General features: G+C 64.5%; 1 protein-coding gene across 2 annotated transcripts in view; it reads left to right on the forward strand.

Moving 5' to 3' along the window:
* Positions 1-17,036, forward strand: part of NACC2 (NACC family member 2) — a 68,854-nt gene that overhangs the window by 29,465 nt on the left and 22,353 nt on the right. The window contains exons 1-2 of one of the 2 annotated variants that reach the window (XM_059410337.1): positions 11,395-11,760; positions 13,051-13,998. In XM_059410337.1, the coding sequence (XP_059266320.1) occupies positions 13,113-13,998 (886 nt within the window). In that variant the 5' untranslated portion in view covers positions 11,395-11,760; positions 13,051-13,112. Of the gene's footprint in view, positions 1-11,394; positions 11,761-13,050; positions 13,999-17,036 lie in introns of those variants that run through there. The other variant, XM_059410336.1, reaches the window with a different exon arrangement.

The following is a 17,036-nucleotide window of genomic DNA, read 5'->3' on the forward strand; positions in this document are numbered from 1 at the left end:
CATGGGGCGTCTTCTCATTTATTTAGATCTTCAGTTTCTTTTGACAGAATTCTGCAGTTTTCAAAGTGTAAGTTTTTACACTACTTCTTTAAATTTATCCCCACGTATTTTATGTTTTTTGATCTTATAAGTGAGATTATTTACTCAATTCGTGTTCAGGTTGTTCGTAGCATGTAGACATCGTTTTGAGTTGTGTGTACTGATCTTCTGTCTTGTAACCTTGCTAGATTCGTTTATTAGCCCTACGAGTTTTTGTTTGGTTCCTTAGAATTTTCTGTTACAAGATCATGTCCTCTACAAATAGAGATAGTTTTACTTTTTTCTTTCAAACGGTTTTTATTTCATTTCATACCCAGTGGCCTCTGCCAGACCCTGCCCTCCAGCATTGACCTCCTTGTGTTCCGCCGCACCCTTGCAGAAGCAGCCATTCTTCTGATGAGTGTGTGTCGGTTGTGGGTTTTCCCGTATGCGCTGTCTTCAGGTTGACGGAGTCTCCCCGATTCCTGCTTCGCCGAGTGTCTTTGTGTTGCTTATGAGCTCCGTGTCCGTGTTTTCGAATGACCGGACAGACTCAAGAGCCTCACTCCAGAACCCCATCTTCCCGGAACTGGCCGTTTAACATGGTGTTGATTCCAGTTTTTACATCAGTTTGAATCATTTAATAGAGTTGACAGTAAGTTTTCTATTTCTTTGTGGTCTCGAGCGTAGTGTTAAAGTAATGCCAGCTTCTCTGGTTGGTCAAGCAAGGAGTTTGGAAATAAGGAGAAATTTAGATTAGCTACTTTCCTCATGAGAAAACACATTCAGATCTTGACAACAAAATGCGCGCTAGATTTTTAAGTCAAAGAAAAGACATCAGCGCCCCCCACCCCCACTACCTCTAGTTATCAGAGCGGTCTGATTTGTTAAGGACTGTGGAAATTTGGAGTCTTCTAGGGAAATTACTTTTCGAACTGGTTGTTTCTCTGAAAAGGGTCCCCTCCCCCTTAAATGCTAGCTCATTTACAGCATTTGAGGTTCCTTTTCTTTATGGTTGGCGAATTCTAAAGGTTTTAGATTTATAAAATTGTTTACTATCTACTAACGGGGGAGGAAGATACAGCTCTTTCTTTAAGAGACTCTGTAAGTCATGAACACCCATCAGAGTTAGGAAAAATTCCAACCCGATGTGAGCAGGGGCTCCTCTCGGGTCTAGACACAGAGAACCTGCAGTGTTAACCACGGGTCAGAAGTAAACACGGAGAGCAGCTCACCTTTCCTTGTGCAGCAAGAGAGAGCAGTTTCTCACTGCTGTGGACCTGAGCTGTGGCCTTGATTGATGACCAGACACGTCGGATGGCACGGATGAGACCCCTCGTCCGCCCTGCACAGTCTCATCGTGCTCAGACCAGAAAGCCAGACCTAAGGCATCTCTGCCTCCACCCGCTCACTGGCTCACAGCTCTGGGGGTGCCTCTGGACAGGGCGGCCCAGACTAGCCTCAGTCCTGGTGACCACTCCTCCCTGGTCCTTGCCCTGGAGAAGGGACGTGGCCTGAACCCCAAGTGACACAGGATTCAGGTGGGCAGAGCCACTAGGCCAACAACCAGAGATGAAATGGTCTTGGAGGAAGAAAGAAACTGCAGAAGCAAAAGATAGCTTGGGCTCCCTCTGGGAGATGGGGGGCTCGGTGCTATCCCCGCAGGCCAAGCGATGGGAGGGAGCCCGATGCAGGGCTCGATCCCAGGACCCCAGGATCGTGACCCTGGGATCATGACCTGAGCCAAAGGCAGAGGCTTAACCCACTGAGCCACCCCGGTTCCCCCGGTGGCTGTGTTTTATAAGGTATGAACGAGAGCCTGGGGCTGGTACAGCATTGCGGGGGGGGGGGGGTTGCCCTTGGGGGGGGGATTGGCGGGGCCAGAGGCTGCCTGGGAGGGCGGGCACTGGGTGAGCAGGTGGTCTCCTTGCCCCACTAGACTAGTGTCCTGCAGAGCAAAACCCCTCGTCCATGGGGCTGTCTTCCTGCAGGGAGAGAGCTTTGCATCTTTACTGGACAGAAACAAACGTGCTGGTGTGTAACTGCACGGAGCCTAGCTGGACAGTGAGTTGGAGGGTGTCTTCCCAGACGGTGTTCGTCTTGGAGCCGTCTTGGGGGAGGCCCTGCTTCCCTGTGATGGTAAGGGGACATCTGTTTTACCTCCAAGTGTTTGGTCATTCTCGGAACAGCATACCAGCCATCTGGACCTGATGCTTATCTCCTGAGCCGCTCCCCTCCCCTGCTGGCCTGCCTGCTCGGAGCCTCCTGGCCCTTTCCGACCTGGTGCCTCGGGTGTCTCGATGGGGCGACCCGCTGGCTCCAGGTGCCACACGGGCCTCGGGCTGGCAGAGGGTCAGCGTGTCCCCACCATCCACCGTTCCCCATCCTGCCTTTCTTGGGTCCTTCCTCTGCTGTCTCGGAGCTTCCCTGGCCCTCCAGCTGCTTCTGCGGGGCTAAATTCCCAGCTGACCCCTCAGTGGCCAGGGCCCCCCAGGGAGAAGGCCAGATCTGGGAAGCCTCTTGTCCTGCGGGACCAGGCCAAGCGTCGTCGTGGAGTGGCTGTCCACTGTGGGATCGAGGGGCTGGAGGCGGCCCATGACGCAGGCCATTGTTGCTGGGCTAGCAGGAGCCCTGACCGCATCCGCTCCACCCCTGCCAGGCCGTGAGTAGGTGACTGCGGCCTCCGTGGGATTCTAGGGCCGCTCCCCAGCCCCTGAGCGGGGTCGCCTCCATACTAGAGCGTGGTCCGGGTGGGCCTTGTCCCGACTCTGTGACAGTCCAGGATGAGTAGCGTGCTCTGAGGTGTGGGTGTGTTACATGCACACACCCACCTGTCCCCACCTCCTCTGCTCCCCTTCAGCCTGTGCAGATCCAACCCCCCTCCACAGGCTCTCGGGCAGCGTTTGGGTCTGGGAGGCCTTCGGTATGCCGGGGAGGTCGCGGTGAAGGTGTCGGCCCGTAGCCGGGTTCCCATGGCCGGATACCCAGATAGCCGCTGCCTGGCAGGGGGATGAGCTGGGCAGGGCCGGGCCCCGGAGTCCAGAGGGTGGTGAGGCCAGGCCTCTGGGCCCTGAGTGTCTGCGGGGAGCGTGGTCCCCACCCAGTGGCGTCTGCCATGGCCTCGCAGGCGTGTCCCGTTGCTGTTTGGTCCTGTGTGTCGACGTCCATTCTTGAGGTGTGGTGGGCCTCAGCCTGGGGGCCCAGCAGGCGTGGCTGACCCTTGGGGACTCACAGAAGGCCGTTCACCCCCTTTGTCGGCTGGCCAGCCCGTGTGGGGGTCCAGCCCCTCCCAGGGGTCCTGCCCTTCCCGGAGTGAGCGCTGAGCCCTCCGTTCCCGGGCACACCGGCCCTCTCGTCAGCTCTCTGTGCCTCGGCTTCTGCGAGGTCCGGGTGTCTGCAGCCCCCGCTGCCGGCTTGCCACGGGAGCCACGAGAGACACGGGGTGGGGACTGACGTGGGCCCTGATGGGAGAGGAGGAGGTCCTGCCCGTGGCCCTGGCTCTACGCAGCACTCCCCGGGCTGTAAAGTTTGGTATTTATGGTCTTTATTTTTCATATCAGTAATTACCTTTTATGGCCCCGACTGTAAGCAGCGGCCCATGCCTCTGGTCGTGGGCGGAGCGCAGACCCCCCCCCCCCCCCCCCCACGCAGCAAGATGCGTCTGCCTGGCACGAGGGCTTGGGGAGACCGGGGTTTGTGGTTACGAGCCTCACACTGCAGCATGAGCACAATTACGTGCGGCTTTTATCCGGCCCCCAGGATTCTTAGTGCATTATCCGTATTTCCTTTAATTTGTGGGATTTCTAGTAAATGGGCTTAAAAATAGGTCTGGGCATGATGCCAGGCAGATGCGGGCAGCAGGCATCTCTGTGTCTTCTCTAAAGGCAGCGTGGGGCAACCCCTGTGTCACTTGGGCCTGAGCCTCCTACGGGTCCCCCGAGGTAGTCCTGCCACCACACCCAGGAGGAGCAGGGCTGTGCCAGCCCCGGCGCCCTGCTCCCGGACGGGGCTGGGTCTGGGCTGCAGCTGGGGGCCAGGGCGGGGCCGGGCTGTGCAGCGAGCTGGTGCCTGGGCTGCTCAGGAGGCAGAGCCGGGGGCATTTGGGGTATGGGTGAGGGGTTGTGCCGGGCCAGGCCAGGTGGAGGCTTCTCTGTGCTCCCCGGCTGGCCGCTTTGCCCTGGGGCCCCGCATGTACCAGCTGGCAGCCCGGCCCCCAGGGACCCTGATATCTGTCCGTCAGTGCCACCTACTGGGGTCTTGGATGTCCCTTTGGTGCCCACCCATAAAGGTGGGCATTGTGTTAGGCCCTGCACAGCTGGTGTGGCCTCTGTCCCCCTCTCCCTGGCCCAGACCCTTCTGTTCTGTAGGCCTCTGTGCCGTGTCTCCCTGCAGATGGGGGGTGGGCCCAGACGGCAGAGCCGAAGCCTACCCAGAGCAGGAGGCTCCTCGGGGCTCGAAGACCCGCTGGCCCATCCCTGGCCCTTCAGGACCAGCGTTCCATCCCCCCAAGTAGGTGTCACCCCAGGGGTGGGACCTGGCTGGTTCTGCACTCTGCCGGGCCAGCTGAGCAGGCAGGAGGGCCAGAGTGTCCATGGGGTTAAACATGGGGACAGGGTGATGGAGATAGCCCCGACCCATGGGGTACACCCTGATGGGCCACAGGGGCCTCCGTGAGCTGGGCGGCCACGTCAGGTGGGTAGCTGGGTGTCCTCGGGCAGGAAAGAAGGCCTGTGACTGGGAACCCCTAGGGAGAAGCTGAGGCCGGCTGGCCGGCCCCGGAGGGTGCCCCGGGGCTTCTGCAGGCCTCTCCCCACCCCTGCACTTGTCTCCCACTTTAAGGCCAGCAGGGCTGAGGTTGGCCAGGGAGAGGCTGGGGACCCTGCTGCCCAGCCCTAGGTCAGGTGGGCCACCGTCACCAGCAGGCAGCCTGCCTGGAGCCCCCAGGTGGGGGCTGCTGCGTCGTGGCCCCCCGGCTCTGCGTACCCCCCCCCCCCCCCCGTGGCTGATTTAGTATTTCTGTGTCGGTCTGATTTACATTAGGTTTTTAAGCATAATTAGAAATGCGGGGAGCTTTGTGTCTTACCTCGACTATTTATGGCACGATATGCAGATGAGGAAGGGCTATGAATATTAACGGACGGGGGTGGGGGGCGGTGCGCTGCGGAGTCCCTGTGGGTGAGGGATTGGTGACCGGCACCAGGCGGCACCCAGCCTCCGCCCGCCGGGGACCCCCACCCAGCCCCCAGCTGCTCTGGGACCCCCCCCATCTTCCCCCACGGGCCAGTGGCCAGGGAGAGTGCCCCGTGGACTGAGGATGGGGTCCAGCTCCGTGGGCCTGGCCAGCTCAGGCTGGACAGCCCCCGAGTGCTCCCCGGGACCAGGGGTGCAGGGGGGGGGGCCGTGTCAGCCGATAAGGGAAGAGGCAGGCCGTCTGCAGGCGCGTGGAGCTGGCTTTTTAAGTTATTAAACTATGCCCGAGGGACACACTCTTCCAGCTTACGTTATTGAAATTACAAATACGGTGAGGGAGATTGTCGGCTCTGTTCAAAACACTGCTTCCTTCTCCGGAAGCCTTTCGGAGCCGCTCTGGGGCTCGTGTGTGCCGACCTGAGGGACTGTGCACACCGTGCTCTTGGCCCCCAACCCCGCACCCACGCTGAAGTCAAAACATTTGAGAGGGCAAGGGTTGGTGGCTGGCGTGGTGGTGGCGGGTGGTGGCTGGGCGGAAGGGGCCCAGCAAAGCCGGGTTCGCTGGGTCACACCAGCCACTGGACCGCACCCGTGTCAGAGCCTGCACCGTGGATACCTGTTGAGATGCAAGACCTGCTGTCTCGACCAAGGGGTGTCTTCCCAGCCTGAGCCCAGCCCCCTGGCCCTGCCAAGTGGCTCTGATGGCCGTTGGTGGCCTGCCCCGCGCCCTGGGTCCTTGGGCGTGTGCTCCCTCTCTGAGGACCAGCCCTGTGTCTGTGGCTCTCTCCTTGGGGGGGCAGGGGGAAGGATTGATAAGCACGTGTTTGAATTTGCAGATTCTGGCTTGCTGCCCTTTTCTGTTGGGGAAAAAAAAAAGGTTCCAGGCAAACATGTGTTAAAACTGGCTCTGAGGCTTGATGCTGTCCAGGCTGTGGTCTGGGGCAGGGGCTGAGCCAGGGCGGAGGCTTCCAGGGGCCTGTGTGCCCCTTGCCCTGGTGTCTCCTCTGCCTCCGAGCCCTGGGGGCCAAGTCGCCCCTCTGTGGCGGAGCTAGCCTGCCCTCTCTCTCCACCACGGAAGCCCGCCCCAGCTGGGTGTGGGTGTGGAAGGCAGGGGGGGGGGCGGGTCCTGGGCCCCGGGCCTGTGCAGGGTCACACTGGGTGCTGCACACCCACCCGGAGAGCAGGGACTGGGACGCAGGTGCAGCTCGCTAAGCGCACAGTAGGTGTGTGTGTGGGGGGGTGCTGCACGTGGGGGGCTGTGCGGGAGGGGCTCCTGGCTGCGGAGACCCCACCCCGGGGGCCCTGCTTCTGCTCGCCCCAGTCCAGGAGGGGTGACGACGGGCCCTTCCATTAGCGGCGAGGCCGAGGCTGTGCAGCCCGGTTTTATGATGCACTGAAAGTTTAATGCAAACCTGAGGCCCAAGCAGGCTGGGGCCTCACCCGGCCTGGGGGAACCCGGCCCACCCCGAGCTGGGCAGCGGTGAGGAGAGCCAGAGCCCTGGCCCCTCGACCCCAGAGGGGCCTGCCTCCCCCTGCTCTTGGAGGAGCGGAGCCAGAGCGGGAGCTGGGTTGGGGCTGGAAGGGAGCTTCTGCTCCCACAGGCCAGAACCAAGCCCGCACTGTCAGCTGAAAAGCCGAGGCCTTGTCTGCGCGGGCCTCCGTCCAAAGTGAGCCTGCCTCCCCGCCGACCCTCCTCACCCTCTCCCGGCCGCCCTGCCCTGCTTGCGCTCATTGCTGTCTCCGGCGAGCGCCTGCACTGGGAGGAAGTGTCCTTGGGGCTGCTCCCAGGATCGGGGGTACCACGGGGCAGGGCCCACCCGCCTGCCTGCCTGCCTGCCTCTCTCCCTGCCGCGGTGCACTGGCCCCGCATTTGCTCAGGCCCGGGCCTCTCATGAGATGGGAAAAGTTAAATCCTGCGCCCTGATTGTATTTAATGTCAGTTAACTTGCCTCTCTTTTCCTCGCTGGTGGTGACCCTGAAGAAGGTGGACGGTGCATTCCTCTGCTGTGGCGGGTGCTCCTTGGGATGGAGACCAGGGCCGGGAGGGTGAGGCGTGGCGGGCCGGGGTCCTGCAGGGCTTCTGAGGAAGTCTGGCCAGGACCTCCCTGCAGACCTTGGGGCTGTATCTCCGGGGGGGCCTGGGAAGGAGGCCCCTCCTCTTGGACTGTGCATCCTCCTCTGGTCCTCCAGGCCCCAAAGGGAAGTCCTTGGCGTGCTCCTGGCACCTGTTGGAGCCCAGTGTGGCCGGTCTCGGCCTGGCCACACTCCAAGAATCTGGGCCCCACCTGCACCCTCTAGGCCGTCAGGCCTGTCCGGGAGCCTGTCTGCAGCTCCGGGGGCCCGTGGCCCACCCCCTTCTCCTCGAGCTCCTTCCCTCGCCCGCCTGCAGGCGGCGCTGCGCTTGGGCCTGGGAGGGGCTTTGGTTGACAGCGGTGACCCCAGGTCCTAGATCCTGGCTCTCCCTGAGGGAGGGGTGTGTGAGAGGAGACCCCGCCATTTCCCATGTTTCCTCATTCTGGGGGAGGTCTGTATGGGGTTGGGGCCCCTGGGGCTGGCTCAGCTGCAGGGGCTGGGCTCTGGCTTTGGGATTTCCCAAAGTGGGTTCCATACTGCAGGGCCTTATGAGCGGGGAGGGTTCCATGGTGCGGTGGTTTTGAAGATGGCCGGAATGAATGAAGAGATCTCTGATGTTCTTCCTGGCTTTTCAGAACCTTCCGGATGCCCGTCGGTGTAGTGACTCTTGCCCTTGGGGGGGGACCAAATGTGTGTTGCTTGGGAAGCAGGGAGATGGGGAAACTGAGGCATAGAAGGGGACAGGTGTTCTTGGTCGGGCTGGGCCCCGCCGCACAGGGAAGAGTGAGGGGGTGACCCCGCTGCCCTCAGCGCTCTCAGGTCCTAGGGCCCTCCTCTCTGGCCACCGTGCGCCGGTCGGCTGCGGCCTGTGGGCCTGTCCTGCTTTCAGGGTTCTGGGCACGTAAACCAAGCCTTTATTTTATTCTTTTCTCCTAAAGTTCGGCTTTGTTCGCATCCCAGCCAGGGCTTCTAAGAAAGAATCTAACACCGGCGCCCCCGGGGCTCTTGAGGGGGTGCTGGGCTGTGGGGCAGCAGCTCCAGCCTGCAGGTGGCTTGAGGACACAGCGGCAACAGCACAGCGGGCCTCTCTCCCCAGAGACCAGACGGCCTCATCCCCTTCCAGGGGAATAATGGGCCGGCTCTGGCGTGCAGGCTGGCCTGCGGCCCTGGGGCCCAGGTGGCGGGGGCGAGCCAGGCAGGGAGGGGTGGAGGGAGAGACACCCACCCGCACTCCCGCCTCCCGTCCAGGTCGCGGCAGGTGGGTGTCCTCGTGGACACCTAGCTATTTGCTAGCACCGTCGCCCTCCACCCTGTGGTGACCGTCCAGGGTAACCCTGGCCCCCTGGCGAGCTTCCCAGATGGGGCCCCATTTGCCTGAGGCCGCAGGACGTGGACACAGAGTAGTCAGGTGGGGCTGGCGCAGGGGGTTGTTGTCCTGCTGGGACCCGAGATTCCAGTCCTGCTGACCAGGGGGGAACTGCCGTGCGAAGGGACGGGCTCTGAGGGCCGCATGCTGTCCCTTGCTCTCAGTGTGGTCCTGGTCACTGTCTTGCCCAGCCCCAGGCAGTAGAGACCCTCTAGGAACTGGTGCCCAGTGCACCTTTGCTGGCTTCTGTCTGCCCCTGCCAGCCTGGGTCCCCCCCCCCACCCAGCTCCAGCGCCCTGGTCTGGCCCAGGGGAGCCTACCTGGCTTTCTAGGAGACTCCTGCCAGCAGGAACTGCAGGTCTGTGAAGGGGCCATGCGGGGGGCTCCCCTCCAGAGCGCTGTGCACTGGCCGGCGCAGCCTCACTCCCGTGGCCCTCCCAGGCGTCCCCAGCATTTGGCTAAATGCCCGCCAGGCATTGTGCAGACCCACCTGGCCTCGCTCAGCTCAAGAGGGCACCTGGCAGGCTTCTCTAAGGAGGTGACGAAGAGGCAGAGTCCTGAAGTAGGCAGGTCCGTCTCAGGGAGGAGAGGCTGTGTGTCCTGGGGCCCAGGGGCCCGAGTCCTACACCCAGGCCAAGGTTGGCCGCACCCTCCCCTCCCCAGCACGGGTTCCACCAGGTTTTGGCCTCTGGGTGTCCCCTGTTCCCCATGTCTGCTCTGCCTGTGGCCTAGTCTGCCTTCCTTTGCGGCTGGGTGGCATGTGGGGGCTGTGTCCCCAACCCCCACCCTAGGGCTTCAGCCCCCTCATCTGGGGGCCATTGAGCCTCTCCTGGGCCCCAAGAAAAGGAGACTCTACCCAGTCTGGAGCCTGCCAGGGCTTCTGGTGGGGGATTCCCTGGGTCAGTCCTTCTGGGTCTGGATCAAGGCAGGCTGGCACGGCTGCCCCCCACAGCCCCCACCTGGGGTTGTGCAGACTCGAGCATCCATGTGAAAGCCCGCTTGGGGCTGTTGGTGCCCAGGGCAGCGGAGTGGCCGTCCCCCAGGACCGGGGCAGTGGGGACCAGGCTGTGAGGGCTGTGTGGCCTGAAGCTCGCCCAGCCGCCGGACTTCTCATCTAGGTAGAGACGAGTCGGGTGCTGGGGTTTGGACTCGCTCCGTCACGGGGCGGGGGGTTTGGGGGACTGAGGGCTAGGCCCCCGTGTCCCCCGGCTGGCCCCCGGGTCCCCAGAGCAGTGAGCGGGGACCATTTCTGTCAAGACTGCAATCGCAGGGCTTGTCACCCTCCCCCCAGGGTAGTCCGTGCCTGTGGGAGGCCCGGAGCCGCCCCTGGGGGCGCTTCCCCACACCTGGATTTCTTCCTGTGCTGCCTTCCGCTTTAGCTTTATCTGCTCTGGGAAGCTGAGCCGCCGTGTGTGAATGGGGAGGCACCAGATGGCCCTTTCTTTCTCCGGATGCCACTCGCCTGTGGGAGGGCTGCTGCCCAGCCCCCCCCCCCCCCCCCCCCCCCACCCCCCCCACCCCCGCCGGCCCTTCCTGGCCGCGCCCACCAGGGTGTCGGGCTGGCAGCCCCCTCCCCGGGCCGGGGGCTGCAGAGGGTCAGACCGCAGCCACTGCCAGCCTCGTCCTGCCCCTCTCTGTAGGGACCTGTGCTCTGCCCAGGGCCACGGCTGGCAAGAGGGGAAACCGAGGCTGGGCAGGTTGCAGGTGGTGTGAGCCTCGAACGGGGTGGCAGAGACAACGCGCTCCGCGTACCCTTTCCTCCAGAGGGGGCCCGGGAGCGGGGGCAGGGGGCTGCCACGGGCCCTGCGAGGCAGCCTGCCTCCTTCCTACCATCCCATCATCCACCGTCCGTCACCAGACGGTGACTTTGCCCACCTGTGGGGGTGGGGGGTGGGCTTTGCCCACCTGTGGGGGTGGGGGGTTAGGTCCTGCCCATCTGTGCGGTCGGTGGCCACCCCCCCCCCCCGCCCAACTGCACTCACAAGTCTTGACAAGACCCGCCTCAGGGCTTGGGGGGCAGGGGGACTCCAGGGCGAGTGGGATGGGGTGCTGGGCGGCCCTGTTTGGGGCTGCTGCTCCGGGGACCCCGGGGAGAGGTGGGAGGTAGAACGGGGCGCGGCGGGGCGCGGGGCCTCCTCGTCCACCTCTTTTTCTTCAGCTCCTTTCTCGTCTTCTCATGCTACTTCTCACCCCCAACCCCGGGGTCCCTGCCCTCATCCAGCTCCTGCCCTGTTTGACCCGCCGCCTCGTCCCCTATACTCTCTGGTCCTCTTGTCCCCCGTCCCTCACCCCCTTGTCCACCTCCTTGTCCTCCCGCCCCTCCCCCTCCCCCCATTCTGACGTCTCTCTACCCCCTTGCTCCTCCCCCCACTCGCCCCCCGTCCCCCTGCGCCCGGCCCCCCTGTGCCCGCCCCCCTCCCCCACTCTCCCCCCCTCCCACCCCTGGTCCGCCCCGCCCCCGCCCGCCCTGGCGGAGTTGGTGGCTCTGCCAGCCCTGCAGACTGTTTGGAATAGTTTAAATGCTTTGACACTCGGGCCGTCCTGGATGGCAGAGCGGCGGCTGACTGGGTAATTCGCATGCAGAGCTGCACCATAAATCTGGGCGCTCAGTTGCCGTGGCACCGCGGAGCGCTCCGCGTACAGTACAGTATTTCTGCCATCTTTGTTTGCATTGCGGTGAGTCATCAAAGTCTGTCTTGTACCAACACCCGGAGCGTGCATTCCTGTGGCACCAGCACTCCACTGTTTTGAAAGCCGGGGCTGGAGCTGGCATTTACTGGGCTCCCCAATCAAAGGCAGTATTCATTCCGGAGAGCCGCCCGAATGTCCGTCTGCATCCGGCCTCTGCATTTAGATGCTGTGCGCTGCCCCGGGAGCCGGGCTGGGTGCAGCTGAGCTGCGGCCGCCGAGCCCAGCGCCCAGACTCCCTGCCCTGCTCCCTCCTCCTCCTCCTCCTCCTCCTCCTCCTCCTCCTCCTCCTCCTCCCCCGGCTCCGCGCGCCCTCCCCACCCCAAGGGCTCCCGCTCCGTTTGCTGCATTCCCGGAGCAGCTGGCGAGCCTGCCCCTGCCAGGCTGAGCGGGCAGTGCCGGGCCCCCGGCGGCTGCCGCCCAAGGTAGGTCTCCCCCGCGGGCCGGTGCCACGGCCGGCCGGCAACTTCTCCGCGGCGGGGGCACTGCGGGCCCTCCCCCAGCAGCCACCCATCTGCCCAACTCTTGTCGCCGGGGTCCGGGCGCTCCGCCCTCCCTCCGCCCGCCCTCCCCCGGCCCCGGGCGCCTCTGCGGCCGCCTGCACTTTCCTCCCGCGGGACAGAGCGGCCCTTTGTGCGGGCGCCGCTGTGCGGAGTTCGGCCGGCGCCTCCTCCCCCCTGCCGGCCGTCCCCAGCACCCCCACCCGTGAATCCGGCATCAGATCAACCTCCCGGAGCCTCGTCCCCAGCCCCTGGGGCACCCGGCGAGCTCTTGCCGGTCCCTCCCCCGTCTCCCCCTGACCCCTTTAGTCACCTGGGGCTGGGGTCGAGCCAGCAGGGATTGGCCGGTGTCGGGAGCTGGGGGACTGGGAGGGCGGGCAGGTGGGGCTGCGCCAGGCTCCCCAGTGGTGGTCCAGCTGTGGTGCGTCCCTGGCGGTGCTGGTGGCCTGGGGAGCCGGTCCGGGGGAGGGGCGGCGGTGGCGGGCGCGCCTGACTTCTAGCTTCGGCTCACTTCCCTGGGCGCCCCACCCTGGCCCCTCGCAGGCGGACGAGGGGCCGGCTTCTCAGCCAGTGGAGCGGGACTCCCCCCTTGAGGGCCCTCTGTGCAGCAGTTCCAAGGGAAGGGGAGAAAAACGAACCAGGGAAACCAAAAGACCCCCTTGCAGGACCGGCTTGGTTTGGGTTCCGGGCCCCCCCAGGGGAAGGGCTGTGTGGGGCCCTTTGCTGCTAACTTTTTCCTGGGGAGAAGAGCTTGCAGAGGGGGCCGCCACCCTCAGCCCTCCCAGCCGCCGCGGCGGACTGTGCCCTGTTCTGTGTTCTGTCCTCCCCGTCCTCCCTGTCCTCCCGGAGTGCAGGCCTCTGTTTCTGTTCCTGACTTCTGCTAAGACGGGGCGTTCCTGCCCGAGGGCTCTAGCGCTGTCCTGGGGGTGGGCACTGGGAGCTGGGAGCTGCACAAGGTGTCCCCCCCCTCCACCCCCCGCCGCTGGAATGCGGCTGTGCAGCTCTGAGTCCCATGGGGTGCTGGCCCAGCCAGGGTCCCACTGTGAGGAGCTCAGCCCCGGACTTCCCCTGGGCTGTCTGTCTGCTGGGGAGGGCCCTGCTGGAGGGCCTGGGGCGGGGGAGGAGGAGGGGCGTGGGGGGGGGCAGGCCTGCTGGGGTGAGCTCTGGCTGTCCAGCAGCCTGACCCGGATGTCCCTGCGCCCTGTCTCCCTACAGATGTGCCCCCCTCGGGCGCTCCCGCGCTGAGTGTGAGGCGAGCCCTCCAGCGCCTGCCCACCATGTCGCAGATGCTGCACATCGAGATCCCCAACTTCGGGAACACCGTGCTCGGCTGCCTCAACGAGCAGCGCCTGCTGGGCCTCTACTGTGATGTGTCCATCGTGGTCAAAGGCCAGGCTTTCAAGGCCCACCGGGCTGTCCTGGCCGCCAGCAGCCTCTACTTCCGGGACCTGTTCAGCGGCAACAGCAAGAGCGCCTTCGAGCTGCCGGGCACCGTGCCGCCCGCCTGCTTCCAGCAGATCCTGTCCTTCTGCTACACGGGCAGGCTGACCATGGCGGCCAGCGAGCAGCTCGTGGTCATGTACACGGCCGGCTTCCTGCAGATCCAGCACATCGTGGAGCGCGGCACGGACCTCATGTTCAAGGTGAGCTCGCCCCACTGTGACTCGCAGACCGCCATGATCGAGGACGCCAGCTCGGAGCCCCAGAGCCCCTGCACCCAGCTGCAGCCGGCTGCCCCCGCAGCACCCCCCTACGTCGTGTCCCCCTCTGTGCCCATCCCGCTGCTGACCCGCGTGAAGCACGAAGCCACGGAGCTGCCGCCGGCCGCCGGCCCGGGCCTGGCCCCCAAGCGCCCGCTGGAGACGGGGCCCCGGGATAGCACGACGGTGGCGGCGGGTGCCACGGCGGCAGGCGCGGCCCCGCTCAAGCTGCCCCGGGTGTCCTACTACGGGGTGCCCAGCCTGGCCACCCTCATCCCCAGCATCCAGCAGGTGCCCTACTCCCAGGGAGAGCGGACCAGCCCGGGGGCCAGCAGCCTGCCCACCACCGACAGCCCCACCTCTTACCACAACGAGGAGGATGAGGAGGACGACGAGGCCTATGACACGATGGCAGAGGAGCAGTTCGGCCAGATGTACATCAAGGCCACCGGCAGCTACGCAGGTAACGCGCGCTGGAGGCCCGGCCCGTGCCCCGCCCGCCACTGCCCGCCAGTGGGGGCGGGTGCTCCTGTGGGCCCCACGAGGGCACTGAGGTGGGGCTGACCTCTGGCCGTGAGCTCTCGGGGTGATTGCTGTGCCAGGGGAGTGCAGGGGACAGTCCCCAGCCGAGGCTGAGGACCGGACGCCTGACGTTGGGCGAAACCTCCCCCCAGAAGCTGCAGCCTGGAGCTCACAAGAGGACAGTGAGGACCTCAGTGGCCCAGGGACCTGCCCGAGGGCTCATGGGGTGCTGTGCGACCCACCTGCTCAAGGCCTTAGTGACCCCGTGGGGCCCCGTCTGCCTGACCTTTGACCTCAGAGACTCCCCTGTATCCAGCTTGTGTGCTGCCACCTCCCGGGGTCTAGCACCAAGGGACAGGCTGGAAAGTGCTTGTTGAACTGAGTGAGCGGCCCCCCAAGGTATTTGTGGGGGGGGTCCCCCACTGGGGACCTGTGTACCGGGGATGCCCTGACTGGACGTGGCATTACATACTACGTCCCGGTGGAGACTGGGGTCTGCTGGCCAGAGGGTCCAGGAGTTGGGGCCCCGGGTCGGGTGTCCACCTGCCTTCCGTGTTCCCCGAAAACTGGCTGTGTGCCTGGGCCCGCTGCCTGCTCATTTGCATGCGGGTCCCGTGCCCAGTGGATCGGCTCTGGACACGTGGTGCTGGCGGGAAGTGACGTCCCAGAGCTGGGGCCCCGAGGGACAGTGCGCCGACTTCCTCCCCTCTGGTGCCCTGCGTCCTGGTGCCCTGATGGGACAGATGCTTCCCCCTGCCCCCATCTATTCCACGTCCAGCCTGGAACTGGCCAGTCTGACCCGCTAGGAACCTTGGGACGGCCTCTTCCCGAGAACAGCCAAGGATGGGGTGGTCTGGCCAAGCCGACGCCCTCTCAGCACTGTGGGGAGCGGGGAGGCTCTGCCGGGGCACCCGCCTGTGCTTCTTGGGGCTGTGGGTGGACGGTTTTTCCATAGGACTCATGACTTCATTTGAATGCATGTAGTGGTAGTTAAGTGGCTTCCACAGGACAGGAGTGCAAAGACCACGTTGATCTGGACGAGGTCCTTCCTTGGGGTGGGAGAGGCAGGAGCTTGGTGTCCCGGTACCAGGACACCAGCTCTGGGCTCAGGCCTTCGGGGGGCCTCTGGGAACCTGTCCCAGGGGGCCACCCTGGGGCCTGGGGAAGGGCCGCGTGGAGCCCCAGACTCAGCCGGAGGGAGCCGGAATCTGCCAAGGGTCCAGGGACAGGGACTGTCCACTCGTGGCCCACCGTGGGACACCATGGAGCCAGGAAAGGACCCCAGTCTCCAGACGTCTCCCTCCAGTGTAGTGTGGCCATGGGCCTTGGCCGGAGTGGGGTGCTGAGAGAGAGGGCGAGGTGTTGGGACTGTGGGAATGAGTCTGGGGTCTCCTTCTCAGGACTGTAGCGGCGGCCTGCCTCTGTGCTTGGGTTTTCCAAGGAAGCACGGAATGGTGGCCATGGGAGGGCAGGCTGGGGATTGGAGGCCAAGCTGCCTGGACTGCTCCTCTGCCTTGACCGTGACCTGGCTTTCCCACCAGCATCCCCCGAAACCTCCCCCCAAGACAAGATGCCGGGGGCACAGGCCTGGCCCAGGGCCGTGTACCTGCAGGGGGTCACTCATCTAAGGAGCCCCTTGCCGCCTTCTCCCTGGGGGTGTTGGAGGTAGGAGAAGACAGCAGGCCTCGGCGGGCAGAGCCTGGGGCCGGCCTAGGGTGCTACAGTCTGGGTTTTCTCCTCGGTGAGACCATAAGTGGGGCAGTGGGGGGAGTGCGATTTCTTGGTTAAAATCTAGGTTATTGGCAGTGACGTCGCTGGCATCGCCGGGCGCCGGGTGAGCCGGGAGGAGGGTGGTGGGGGAGGGGCCGTGGGGGCAAGCAGGCGGCGAGAGGGGCCTGCCCTCCGAGGCTGCCTGCCCGCACCCCAGGCTCCCTCTGCGCGCCTGCTTGGTTGGGTTGGGGGACATCTTCCCAGTCCCTTGGGCGGCTGGGCAGCCGCTGCCCTCAGTCTGGTGCCCGGACTCGGGTTGGGCAGGCCATTGAGCCGGTGGCATCGGGATGTTCCAAGGTGCACCGTGCCACATACGGACATGCGGGACCCTCTTCCCAGCCCGTTTCTCCACTTGTCCAGGGAGAGCTGGGCCCCAGCGACCTCCCAGGGTCTCTGGGCCAGCATCGTCTATGCAGGAAGGTGTGGGAGCCCACAGGGGTGCTCCCATGTCCACCCTCCACCTCGTCAAGACCAGCTTCCGTGCCCTGAGCCTCTTGTTCTGGAAATGAAGGAATTAAACATGACAGATGAAGTTAGGGGACCATCCCCCAGTGGTCCCACTGCGTTCCCACAGGGCCTCTGTCCCCTGTGTCCCCTGGGCTCCTCGTCCATCGGGCGGAGATACCATAGTTGACTTACCTAGTCCCCAAGGACACTCTTAGGACTGAGTGACCAGGAGGGTGCTGAGCAGGGGCAGGGGGCATCGGTAGGGCAGGTCAGGCTCCCTCCCGTCTCTCCACAGCCCCTGGCTTGGAGTGGGGTCTCCTGGGGGCCTAGGAAGCCCCTGCCCCAGCTTTGAGCCAGGGGAGTGAGTGGAGGAGGCCTGCCCCCTTTAGGCGGTGGGGGTTGGTGGTGGGGCACAGAGGTGCGGGCTCTGCTCCCACCTTGCCATGCTCCTGGGGCACATGTGTACCCACGGGCCGCGAGCAGTGGTGGCCCAGACAGGGAGAGAGACAGCAAACAGATCTTGAACAAGTATTTAATCTTGGCTGGGGGTCACCCTGAGGCAGGATGGGCGGGAGTGACGCTTAGGGGTGGGGAGAGTGAGCCCACCAAAGGTGGAGGGGGTCCCTCTGCCACCTCTGCAGGTGGGGTGGGTCTGGCTGGAGGGGCCACTTTCTGCACCACTGCCCCCTCCCCCCAACCCCGTCAGGGCTCCCGTGGCACCTTCTGCCACAGGCTCAGCCCCTCCTCCTGCCCCTGCGGATG

Source organism: Mustela nigripes, chromosome 9 (genome assembly GCF_022355385.1).
Source record: "Mustela nigripes isolate SB6536 chromosome 9, MUSNIG.SB6536, whole genome shotgun sequence".
Classification (NCBI taxonomy): domain Eukaryota; kingdom Metazoa; phylum Chordata; class Mammalia; order Carnivora; family Mustelidae; genus Mustela; species Mustela nigripes.